Source organism: Xiphophorus couchianus, chromosome 6, assembly GCF_001444195.1.
Source record: "Xiphophorus couchianus chromosome 6, X_couchianus-1.0, whole genome shotgun sequence".
NCBI classification, from domain to species: domain Eukaryota; kingdom Metazoa; phylum Chordata; class Actinopteri; order Cyprinodontiformes; family Poeciliidae; genus Xiphophorus; species Xiphophorus couchianus.
In genome coordinates this window covers 22630797-22643962 of record NC_040233.1, presented here as the reverse complement: position 1 = coordinate 22643962, position 13166 = coordinate 22630797, and the positions used below count along the sequence as shown (strand labels likewise).

At 40.1% G+C, this 13166-nt stretch overlaps 1 protein-coding gene across 1 annotated transcript; it reads left to right on the top strand.

Moving 5' to 3' along the window:
* Positions 1-395: 395 nt before the first annotated feature.
* rab12 (RAB12, member RAS oncogene family) lies at positions 396-13056 on the top strand. Its single transcript, XM_028021610.1, has 6 exons — positions 396-808; positions 2882-2942; positions 5734-5872; positions 6770-6859; positions 10838-10942; positions 11381-13056. Exons 1-6 carry the CDS (start codon positions 577-579, stop codon positions 11486-11488), a joined length of 735 nt encoding a protein of 244 aa, XP_027877411.1. The 5' UTR covers positions 396-576; the 3' UTR covers positions 11489-13056.
* The last annotated feature ends 110 nt before the right edge of the window (positions 13057-13166 follow it).

The window sequence follows — 13166 nt, the reverse complement described above, 5'->3', positions numbered from 1 at the left end:
ATTCGACAAGGGCACTGGTCCCTGGTAGTCCCCATCTAGGACCGCCCATGGGTAAAGCTCCCTGAAACGCTACTGTTTCAGGGTTTATCTTCTACATAATAAACATTATCAGATGCAAAGAAATGAAATACGTTTCTTGCCAACCGCTAACAAAAAATAAAGAAGAAGAAATGAAATGAGCTATATTTAAACCGTTTATTCTTCTAGTTCTTAATTATTTCCTTTCCATTCCCTGCAACTACAAGAAGCAAGTGGGATTTGTTAGTTTAATAATTCATCGTTCAATTAGCGGAAACAAGGAAACGTTAAATTGTAAGTTTTCGTTTTGTTTTTTTCCCTTAGATTTTGTATTTTTTAGAAGCAAATATTTGGATAAGAATAAGTCTGGGAAACGGAAATGACGCAATGACATCCAGGGTCTTTAATGGCTGAACAACAACAACTATCAGCGGGCAACAAACTTTCCCTAACTTCTCTGGACAATAAAGAAAGTTTGAAGTAGAAAATTACTTCGGCAGTATTTCAGCTTCGGTTTGTTCATATGTTACTTTTGTTGTCATAAATGTGGAATTACTGATGGATCCGAGATATGATATACCGCGGAGGGCCGCTGCCGGTGGTGGCAGCGGAGGCTCGGAGAACTCGTCTCCCGCTCTGGGGGCTCAGTCCCGCCGCAGGAAGATGCCTCCCCGACCCGCTGACTTCAAACTCCAGATTATAATTATTGGCTCCCGTGGAGTAGGTAAAACCAGCCTCATGGAGAGGTTCACGGACGATACTTTCTGCGAGTCATGCAAGTCGACAGTAGGTGAGTACAGGATCTGTTTTTTTCCCCCCTACTTTTTATTCAGGCAGTTTCAGTTGGTTTTAAAAACGGGACCCGACTACTTCCTGAAAACCCATTAAAACTACGACGGAATGAGCGAAATGCGGTTTTTCCCTCCCTGTTTACTGTGAGAAGCTAAATCATGCTTACTGGTGTAAGACGACAAAGAGTGAAGTTTATAGTAATAGAGTTAAGTTGTATTTACCATAGTGTTAATAGGTTTCTAATGGTCTAAAAATGATCTATATGGATAATAGTTGCAATTAAAATATACTGTTAAGCGTGAATTAACATGAAGATAAGAAAAATTACGTTGGTTTTATGAGACGAATGTCTGGTCTAGTTCAGCCACTGGCTCCCATTTTCCTCCATTTTAAATTTGAATATTTTCCTGCATCGTTTTGATATATATAAAAAAGTGCCTTTGTTGTTTATTTAAACATAAAATTAATTGTTGTTGCGACCCTGTAAACAGTCCTGTGACCTGGACCCCAGCCAGCCATAATGGCCAGACCCAAAATAGTCACACACAAGCAGCTGCTATGATAGAGCTCCATGTTGTCTTGTCATTCCTGTGACCCAGCAAAGACTCTCTGATATTATGTTAATTTTATCAGAGGCCACTTGTGGAAATGTTTTACATTATCCTGTGTAATGTTTATTTATATCCTGTAATATAAGTCTGCTGTGTTCTCAACTTGTGTTTCCTATTTTACTTTCAAATATGCAACAAGTAGACTATACTGTTTACTACTTGTTGTCCTACCCTTCAAATTCAGATTTAACGCTGTAGAAGAGCTCAGAGAAATAATTTTCTTTAAGTAACACAAAATAAAGTAAAAATATGAAGTAAAATTCAAAGTATCTCAGTATGCACTTAGCCAAAGTAGCAGATGTCACTAAAATAGATTCGATCAGGTTGTTGGTTACCAGTGATTGACGTTTTGTATTCTGGCTTTGGGGATAAATTTTCAGTCCTGCTGCCCAGGAACTTTTGGCTGCAGCTGCTCTCTTGCTCTGCTGGGATCGATTGGAGGAGGTGACTGTCACAGGCCACTGATTGGGATGCTCTGTGCCTACCTCTGGCAGAGCCTCTCGAAGATAGTCCCCACAGAGTCCAGGCACCTCCGCACAACCAACCCAACCTGCGGGCGAGTTTGTCTAGACACCTGCTGTTCTTCTCTGTCAAGCAGCTACCCAAAAGTCGACTTGGACTAGGACTTTTGGATTTTATGTTGATTCTTTTTATATAATAGCACAAACTCAGTCAGATTGCCTACAGAGGAGCTCAATTTAAAATCTGAACGCTTGCAACAATTTATGATTGGACGTAGTTCTATAGTTATACATTGCTATTTAGGGATTTTGCCCAGCAGATAGGTGAATCTCCATCCTAGTCTTTAGTCTTTTTTATTTGTTTTTTGTATCTTCTGCATGTCTCTGTCTTCAAAGATTCGCTGGATTAATACTGGCATTAAATTAAATTACAAACAAACTCTATTTACCAATTAGGTCACTTCTGACACTTTTCATAGATTTATTTTTAAAAATTTAAATTAAAAAAGCAGTTCTCCCTCCACTGCAAAATCATGTTCTGTTCTGTGTTTTTTTATCCCATAAAATCCCAATAAAATGCATCAGTCTGTGTCGTAATGTAATAAAATGTTAAAAAGCTTATCAAAGGAACTTTAATCCATCACAGGTAACTTTAAACAAGATTAAAAACCAGTCGAATGGAAACCCCACCAGAAACTATTCACATGAAAATCAAAGCAACACAATAAACTTCAATGTCAGCCTTCATCACCTCAGTAAAAAACATAGTACATAATATGCCTGCTTTTAGAAATGTTTTAGTATCCTTGGATACTAAAACATAGTTGTACTTTTGTCTGTTTTTTTAATATTCTTCCTTTTTTGCTGAATGATGTTTTAATGTTTTCTGATCAGGTCATTGTTAAAAATGAGAATTTGTTCTCATTGAACTCACCTGGTTAAATAAAAGAAATCATGGATGGCATTCAGCTGAATTCACATTTCTGTTTCCTTTTGTAGGTGTTGATTTCAAAATCAAGACAGTTGAATTGAGAGGGAAGAAGATCAGACTTCAGATATGGTGAGTTTTCCTCTGGGATGACAAGCAGTTGATGCTGCACCAACCAAGCTGCTGCCATGCAAGGCTCATCTGACCTGTGCAGATGGTTCGTTTATTTGTTTTTAAATTAAAAACTGGACATTTTGAAGGCATTGTGAGTTTTTACTTAAGATTTACATACATTTTAAAGAAACAAAACAAACATATTCTATTAGCTCACTGCACTAATGTGCTCCAATAATGTAGCACTAATTACCAAATATTATCTTGATGATATTCATGATGCGTTTGTTCAATTTTATTTCATTCAGTATTTATTTTTAGTTGTGTCTCTCTTACAGCTTTAAACCTTCCTGAATATTTGAAATGGAAATCTAACATTTAATCATACTTATGATTAAATTAAATTACAGATTAAATGTGTTTTAGGTTCTAGAACAAACAAACAAAAAAAATCCGATATATTTTCCAAATGGAAGAAAGCATTTAGTTTAGTAAAAATAAAAATAAAACATTTAACTTCACTACTACTAAATTTCTTTGCTAAAACAAATTTTTTTATTGACTATTATTTAAAAACAACAACAACATAGTTCACATTTATCCTTTTTTGATTACTTCTTTTTGTTGTTGCTTCATCACATGCAACAAATAATTTCACTAAACTCCAGGTCTTTATGCTCACTTCCAATTGTTTATTTTTAATGAATTTATTTTTTTTTTTAATTGAAATTCAGTTTTATTTTGTATGGTTGTTCATACTAAATAAATAAGTCAGTAATCTGTGTGAATGGTTTACGACTCCGAACCGAACCGCATGCGTAGAAGAAGAAAGTAGACGTTACGTTTGTGTCGCATAAAGATTATGAAATCCCTGTAATTATCAGAATCTGAACTGCCTTTAATGTCATTGTGCACGAATAAAGCACAGCAGAATATAAAAAATAGCAACTCTCAAAGAAACAAAGAACAACTGGGATGTTAAGAATAAAATAAATAAAAATAGATAAATAAAGATCAGGTTTTAGATGGATTTGCTATGTTCAGTGCAACAGCAGCTCTTTGTAGAAACTGTTCTTTTGTCCTTGATTTTATTTTCCAAATTAAATTTTTTTACTCCCGTTTTAATTTTTCTGAATTGAGTTTTTTTTCCCACTTTTAACCATATTTATTAACCCAGTTCTGGTACTGACGAAGTGTAAATTTTAAAGTTCCTAATAAAGCACTTGCTTTGGAGGATGGGCCGTTTTGGATTTATTGAATTTCATTTACATCCAGCTTATTTGGCAAGTTTTGTTTGTGAAAAATTACACAAGCTGAACTTTATCGATTGGTTTTTGGATCCGAGTCGCGCCACTCGGAGCCATGAACGCGCTCAGCTTCAGTGTGGGACCGCCTTTGCTTGTTTCACTAACACATTTCTGCTGCTGACTAACAGTCACCCACCTTCCCATCTCAAACTCACTCCTCCACCAGTCCTCACTCTGATCTGGACAGCTGTCACCCAGGGTGGGTGTGTGTGTGTGTGTGTGTGTGTGTGTGTTTTCGTGTTGAAATCTCTCATCAAGCTCCACCTCAGCTTTGTCCAGTCTCGGCTAACCCTGCCATTGTGCTGCTGTCTGTCCACTCTCCTGTTCATTAGCCTGACTGTGACTCACTGGGGAAAAGGGAGAGACTAGATGGCTGAAGGTACAGTAGCTCTGCACTTAGTGTTGCTCATACTGCTGTCATTAAAAATCCAACTGTGGGTTGTTGGTTTTGTTTTGTTTTTTCTTCCTTTTAATCTTTAAATAAAATCTATGAACAGGGAATTTAATTCAGACATCATTAAGCGATGATACCATAATTACAAACCTGTTTAATAATACATTTCATTCTACTTTTTATCTTATTTTACCAGCTGTTTAAATGTGATTGGGTCGTAACACACAAGCATTCTTTGTACGTTGTATATTTAGAAATTTTTATGGTTAAAAATGACAAAAATCTACGTATTTTAATCAGAGCGTAAACAATTAATCGGATTAATAGACTGTTGACATAATTGTCAACTAATTTAGTAGTTGATTAATCTGGAAAAAAAAGTCGACCTAGAGGGCTTAACTATAAATCCATGCCACAATTTCACATTTTTATTCACCAGAGCGATTTTTGAAATGATCAATCAGATAAATTATGATGAATCAGTTATTGGAATAATCATAAACTATTTTAGTAATTGATTAATTATTAACTGGAGAATGCAGACTCGAAGGGGGGGAGGAATTGCTGAAAGAACAGCATATTCAGAGCAGGAATTAAACCAAAACTGTACAAAAAATATATATACATTTTGCATTTACGATTAGAGCTGGAACAATTAATCGTGATTAATTAATCATTTAAATAATCGTCAACTAATTTAGGAGTCAAAAACGCCACTTACCAAAAGAACGAAATGTCATTTTCATGTCAAACTGGTATATTTGAAGTGGCAGGAGAATTTGTAGTTTATGAACCTTTTCTGTAAATAAAAATCAGAAAAATGTGGCATTTTTGTTCAACCCTCTTTACTCTGATATGTCTAAAAGAAGGATCATAACGTTGCGGCTCTCAGCTGTCGTTAATCAGAGAAAACAAATCATTAAAATGAATATGTCACTAATGTAAAAAGCAATCTTTCTCGATTGATTCTTTTTTGATCATAACCACATCTTCATTTAATATAATGAAGTCCTGTTCATCCTAAAGTAAATTATTTCTGATTCAAACTGATGTTTTTGTTTATATTGAAATGCTTTTTAAAGAATGTGGTCTGATCTCTGTGCGACAGGGACACTGCAGGCCAGGAGAGGTTTAACAGCATCACTTCGGCCTACTACAGAGGAGCCAAGGGAATAGTCGTGGTTTATGACATCACAAAACAGGAAACGTTCGATGACCTTCCTAAATGGATGAAAATGATAGACAAGGTAAAAGAAACTCATCAGATGTATTTGATTAAGAAGACACCTCTGTGATACAGACGAAGAGGAAAGAAAATTAGCTCAAAAGTAGTACTGTGTATCCTGATGAGCATTGTATGTAGTCCGCCTCTTGTACCTTTTAGATTTTCTTAGAACTATTACCGATCGACTGTACAGTACAGACCAAGCGTTTGGACACACCTTCTAATTCAATGGGTTTTCTTTATTTTCATGACTATTTATAAGGCAAGAAATCCCACTTATTAACCTGACAGGGCAGGTTGACCTATGAAGTGAAAACCATTTCAGGTGACTACCTCTTGAAGCTCATCAAGAAAATGCAGAGTGTGTGCAAAGCAGTAATCACAGCAAAAGGTTGCTACTTTGAGGAAACTAGAATATAAGGGGTATTTTCAGTTGTTTTACACTTTTTTGTTTAGTGCATATTTCCACATGTGTTGTTCATAGTTTTGATGCCTTCAGTGTGAATCTACAATATCAATAGTCATGAAAATAAAGGAAACTCATTGAATTAAAAGGTGTGTCCAAACTTGTGGTCTGTACTGTACTATGTGTAAAGTGAAGAAAAGAAAAAAATCCTAATTTTAAAAAAAGAAGAGGAGGAGGGCATCAATCAGGGAGACTGAAGAGTGAAACTACGTCAAGAAAGGTTGTTTTTTTTGTTGTTCTTTTCTGACACACAATTACTACTATTTTATTTTAATTTTCCTTTAAATACTTTCTAAAAACCTGTCAAATGTTGTGAAAAACATCCCAAACCTAATTAACTGACCCATAGCGGTTTTTTCCAGCCAACATTGGTTGACACTGTAACTTTCTGAAAACCCAGTGCTGTTTTCTGAGTTGTTTTTCTCCGCTGTGTTTCTGGTTGTGGCGTGTCAGTACGCCTCAGAGGAAGCAGAGCTTCTGCTGGTTGGGAACAAGCTGGACTGTGAGACGGATCGGATCATCTCAAAACAACAAGGAGAGAGAGTGAGTTCACGTCTTTGTGTCATCGCTACAACTTCAGACTTTCCTCTCACGTTTACCAGCTGATGCGTAGGCCTGTCACGATAATCAATAAATCAATTAATCACATGATAAATTAAGGCAAACTCAATGATTTCCACTTGCATGGCTTTTTTTTTCTACCAAAAACTGGATGATAAAAGTCTTCAGCCTGCTGCTTTTGTCTCAACTAAACCTTTTTTTTTCTGAAGGACATTTTTGTTTACAAAAACATCATAATTTATTTTATTTGTTGTTTAAGTAACTCTTTATTTAACAGGGTGTTCATAAGATTGACATGAACATAAAGGAGTCTTCATGAATGTTTGACTGTTGTCTTCAAGTGTCATTGAGTAAATAATAACACTTTTAATGCAAATTTGCATTAAAAGTGTTATTATTTACCGAATTACACTTCATTAGATTAGATTAGATAAGATAGCATTTATTGTCATTGAACAGAATTCAACGAAATTTCCATTGCAGCTCCCGTGCAAAAGGTCAAATATATACAGTATAAATAAGCAAACACACAATAATAATAATAACAATATATACAACTAAATTAACTAAAGGCACTCAACCACACCAAAGAAGTAGCAGCAGGTCCAATTATGGCAAAGTGCAGAACAATATGGCTGTGTGGGGGTGGGGGATATGTATGTGTGACTGCGAGGTTATGATATGTGTGGGAGGGGGGGCGGCAGGGAGTAATGGCTCTGACGGCTGTGGGGAAGAAACTGTTTCTCAGTCTATTTGTTGTAGTCCGTATATTCCTGTACCGCTTGCCTGATGGCACCGGCACAAACAGTCTGTGGCCCGGGTGGCTGGAATCCATCGCTATGGATCCAGCTCTCTTCTTGACCCGGTCTGTGTAAATGGAGTCCAGGTCTGGGAGGGGGCATCCCACAATGCCTTGTGCTGTTCTCACCACCCGTGTCAGTTGTTTCCTCTCCAGTGCTGTGCAGCTACCATACCACACAGTCATGTTGAGGCAGAGGATGCTCTCGATCATCGCCCTGTAAAAGTTCACGAGCAGCCGTGAGGAAAGTCCAGCCCGTCTGAGTTTCCTGAGGAAGAAGAGCCTTTGTTGTGCTTTCTTCACCAGGTGGGAGGTGTTTGTGTTCCAGGAGAGGTCAGAAGTGATGTGGAGGCCCAGGAACTTGATGTTGTCCACACGTTCCACCACTTCTCCATCTATGAGAAGGGGAGTGTGATCCGTCTTCCTGGACCTTCTGTAGTCCACAATGACCTCCTTGGTCTTCCCTGTGTTCAGCACCAAGTTGTTGGCTGAACACCACTGAGTGAGCTGCAGAATCTCCTCTCTGTAGTGGGTCTCGTTGTTGTCTGAAATGAGACCCACTACTGTTGTGTCGTCCGCGTACTTCACGACTGTGTTGGTGGGGTGGATGGCCACGCAGTCGTGTGTAAACAGGGTGAAGAGAGCTGGGCTGAGCACACAGCCCTGCGGCGTGCCTGTGTTGAGGACCAGTGGGGACGATGTTGAGCCACTTATTCTCACCACCTGAGGCCTGTTGGTGAGGAAGTCTCTGATCCAGTGGCACAGTGAAGCAGGCAGCCCCACCTCGAGTAGCTTCAGCACCAGCTTGTCTGGGATGACGGTGTTAAATGCTGAGCTGAAGTCTACAAATAGCATCCTGACGTAGGTTTTGGGATGCTGCAGATGGGTCAGGGCTGTGTGCAGAGTGATGGAGACAGCATCCTCTGTTGACCGATTCGCTCTGTAGGCGAACTGAAGGCTGTCCAGGTTTGTGGGGATGAAGTCTCTGATGTACCTCAGAAGAATCCTCTCAAAGCACTTCATGATCACCGGGGTCAGAGCGACGGGCCGGTAATCGTTCAGGCTGGTGATGGACCTCTTCTTCGGTACAGGGATGATGGTGGAAGACTTGAGGCACTCAGGAACCATGGCGAGCTGCAGGGACAGATTGAAAATGTCCAGAAACACTCCTGCCAGCTGGTCGGCGCAGGTTTTCAGCGTCTGGCCTGACACCTTGTCCGGTCCTGGAGCTTTGTGGGTGTTGATCCTCCTCAGGGTGGACGTCACCTGATGCTTCTGTAAGACGAGGGGCTGGTGCTGCTCTTCCAGTTGGGGTAGATGTACGGCTTCTCTGCTGCCCGCCGTGTCAAAGCGGGCAAAGAAACTGTTTAAGGTGTCAGGCAGGGTGGGGTCGCGGCTGGTCAGCTGAGTGCTGTGTTTGTAGTCCGTCATGGTTCTAATGCCTCTCCACATGCTTCGGGGGTTGTTGTTGATGAAATGTTCCTCAATCTGCTGTTTGTACTGGAGCTTGGCCTGCTTAATACCTTTTTTCAGTTCCGACCGGGCCCTGCTATAAGCCAACCTGTCTCCAGACCTGTAGGCAGCATCCCGGGCTTTCAGCAGGGCCCGTACTGTGCTGTCCAGCCATGGTTTCTGGTTTGGAAACACTTTTATGGTCTTAACAGGGAGGACAGCGTTGGTGCAGAACTGAACATAGGACAGAACGGACGATGAGTATTCCTCCAAGTCTGCGCCGTCCCTGAACACACTCCAGTCTGTATGCTCAAAGCAGTCCTGAAGTGCAGAGGAGGCCTCCTCAGTCCAGACCTGAACTATTCTGGTGGTCGGCTTAGTTCTGCAGGCCAGAGGCTTGTAGACAGGAATCAGCTCCACTGAGATGTGGTCAGACATGCCCAGATGTGGAGCTGCTACAGCCTTGTTGGCTCCGGGGATATTGCAGTAGACCTGGTCCAAAATGTTATTGTCTCTGGTGGGAAAGTTTATGGATTTGTGGAATTTGGGAAACACAGCCTTCAGTTCCACGTGATTAAAGTCCCCCGTCACAATCACGGCCGCCTCCGGGTTGGAGTTCATCTGCACGCTGATCAGGCAGTACAGCTCCTCTAATGCTAGCTTAGCATTAGCCCTCGGTGGTATGTAGACGGCCACGATCACAATGGACGAGAGTTCTCTCACCAACTTGAAGGGTCTGCATTTCACCGCCAGATATTCCAAGTCAGGAGAGCAGAATGTTCCGACAGAGTGTGTGGCTGTACACCAGGCATTGTGTACATACAATGCCAAACCTCCGCCTCTGCCCTTACCCGAAGCTGCAGTCCGATCCGCCCGGAACAGAGCGCGCCCCGTTATCTCCACCGCTGCGTCCGGGATGTTATCCTCCAGCCAGGTCTCTGTGACAACAGTCACACAGCTGTCCATCCGGCGAGAAGTAATCCGGAGTCGCATCTCGTCGATTTTGTTGACGAGGGACCTGGCATTGGCGAGGAAGAGGCTGGGGAGGGCCGGTTTATGAGGGCTAGCTTGTAGCCTAGCCCACACGCCGGCTCTCTTACCCCTCTTTTGTTTGCGCTGCCTCCTCCGTCGCCTTGGCAGCATGGGGGGAATGATCATAGTCCCAGGTGTTCGTAGCAGCTCTGGAGGAATAAAGTCCAGCTTGGTGGGTGTGTGAAGTCCAAACTGTGTTCCTATGTCCCACAGTTCTAATCTGCTGTAAGTTGTAACGGCTTCCAGTAGTGTGTTGAGCGAAGACATCAATAAAAACAAGCTAAAAAAAACGAAAACACGGGAGCTCCGAGCCGCAGCGTTTACACGCGCCGCCATCTAATGACAGCATTCATGAAGACTCCTTATGCTCCTTATGCGTCAAAGTGTTTCTGTTGTTTATTTATTTCGGATATTTAAATGTTTTCCAGTACCAGTGTTAAATGTTCATTAGAATTTAAAGTTTATTGATCTTTCACAATGTGTTCTTGCCATTATTACAACTTGAACATGGTCTCAAAACAACAATTTTATCATTTATTGCAATAAATTCTGGGACAATTTATCGTCTAGTAAAATTTGTTATCATGCCAGGCCTACTGATGGCTCCCTTCCCCGCCGGTAATGCTAATGATGCTAATGCTGCATTTCCTGATTTATGTGACGTTTATATTTTACAGTTTGCCTCTCGGATAACTGGGATGCGCTTCTGCGAAGCCAGTGCCAAGGATAATTATAACGTGGATGAGATTTTCGTCAAGCTTGTTGATGACATTCTCAGCAAGGTTGGTGTGTTCAGGATTTTGAATATTTATTTATATATTAGGTAAAACGATGTGCAGCTAAATTAAGTATTAATATTTTAACTGATTATGTTTGTAACCACTTTTATCTTTTATTGTTCCATTAGTGTAATTAGATTTTAAATAATTTAATAGAATAAAGAGAGATCAGGGGTAACATTCAGCAAAGCCAAGAATTGGCATTTAATTGCATATATTATATAAAATTATTTTGTTTTGAAAATAATTTTGAATCCCTTCTGATTTGGGAACATTATTTTATTATTATAATTGGAAATCGCATATGTCATGAAAAAAACCAGCTGTTTTATTTTTAATCCATATCTCCCAGCTCCAGTGCAGGTAAAGCTCCGGTTTGTTGCCATTTCTGTCTTGTTTTCTCACCTGTGCACGGCTGAGTTTCCTGTTTTTATCCTCCAGATGCCTCTTGAGGTTCCCAACAAGGAGCTCTCCAACAGCGTCCTGTCTCTGCAGCCTGAACCCGAAGTGCCACCGGAGCTGGCCCCTCCCCGCATGCGCTGCTGCTGAGACTCTGTGTGGAAACACACCCGACACACACACACACACCCAGACACTCTCTGAAACCTGCAGTGCACCAACGTGGCCACATGGGGGCAGTACACAGCAGCACTTTAGCGTTATTGACCGCTGCTGTAATTGTTGCATGAATCGAGCAGTATTATCCTCTCTCTGTTCCTTCCTCTTCTCCGTTACTGAACACTTTGACCTGCAGCACACTAACGCTTACACCTGGAGACCCTTCCTACCACCTGCCTGTCTACACCCAGACTACCTCAGTGTTTGGACGGTTGTTACATTAGGCATGTGGGGAACCTCTCACTAATTTTAAAATCGTCCGAGTCGCTCCGAGACAAAGGGATTACATCTCACATCTTTCTATAGCTCAGTTTAAACTTGACGTGTTTTTACTAAGTGACGGATGAAAAATAAATACGGTCTGGTTGCTGTAATTACTGGATAAGGTGGAGATATTTTTGCCAAGTTATAGATTTATGGATCTACTTTACCTTGAAGTATTAATGTGGCTGGAGTTATTTTTCTATAAATTGTAACGTTTTGCACTACAAAACCAGATTCCCATTTTACGCTGACATGTAGGAAAACAAAATAACACAAGTTGTAGTTTATTTAGCACTAACGTGGCTACTCTGCAGATGCAAGGAGACATGGGTAATGTAGTCCTGGATCTATTTGTGTTAAGCAGGGGAATAAAGACAATACCGCCAGAATGCAGACATAGTTCTATCCTTTCTTGCTACTAATACTTCTTTGTTGTTTGTTTATTTTCTAATGAATTCAGGGGGAAGAAAAAAAGAATAAAGGCTTAAAAAATTGGAGCAGTTGAAGGCGACTTGCTTGGTGTTTGTATGACTCAGGAAACTGATGGGCTCAACTGCACAGTCGGGATTTTCTTCTGAATTAAAGTCCCATTATGATAGGTGTACTGACATCTAGTGGTGAAGTTGTAAACTGCATCCAACTCCACAGCCTTTCTACTAATTCACCACGTTTAGATCACTTATAATCTTGCATTTCTCCCACATTTTGGTCTGGTGGATTGTTTAAGTTCAGGCTTTGTTTGTTATGAAATTATCGCAGAAGTAGCAACGTAGCACTGTGACTTTTCATAATAAAAAGAAAGAAACCCTCTCAAACTGACAGCTTTTCTAGAATTAAAAAAATATTAAGTTTTCAGTTAAACCTAGCAATAAGATTATCGTCCAGCAGAACAACGTTTGCGCTGAAATTATCTGGAAAATTGGAATTTTTATCGCCTGAGTTTTGGAAGTGTGAGCGTTTCTTCAGATAGCGGTGTTTGTTTGGAAAGGAAACCTTTCTTCCCTCAACGTTTTGGCACTAACCCTGTGGACTTTGTTCTGATTACTAAGCCTTTTAATACTTTGTGGTTTAACTATACATTTAAAGAATTGCATTTTATTTGCAACGTGTATCCATTATGATGTCTGTTATTTTGTGTTAAAACCAGTCTCTGGAAGGTTTAAAGCAGGTTGACTGTATTTATAACTTGTGGCATTCTTGAACTAATGAAATGCAATTAAAGATGTCTATATTTATTACTAAAGATTTGTGTTTATTTACGTTTTTTGGGTGACTGAGAGATTAGGAAGTTTGTGGTGGCAGCATCATGTGGAGAAAAAACTGTAAGAGTCTGCAAAAAATATGA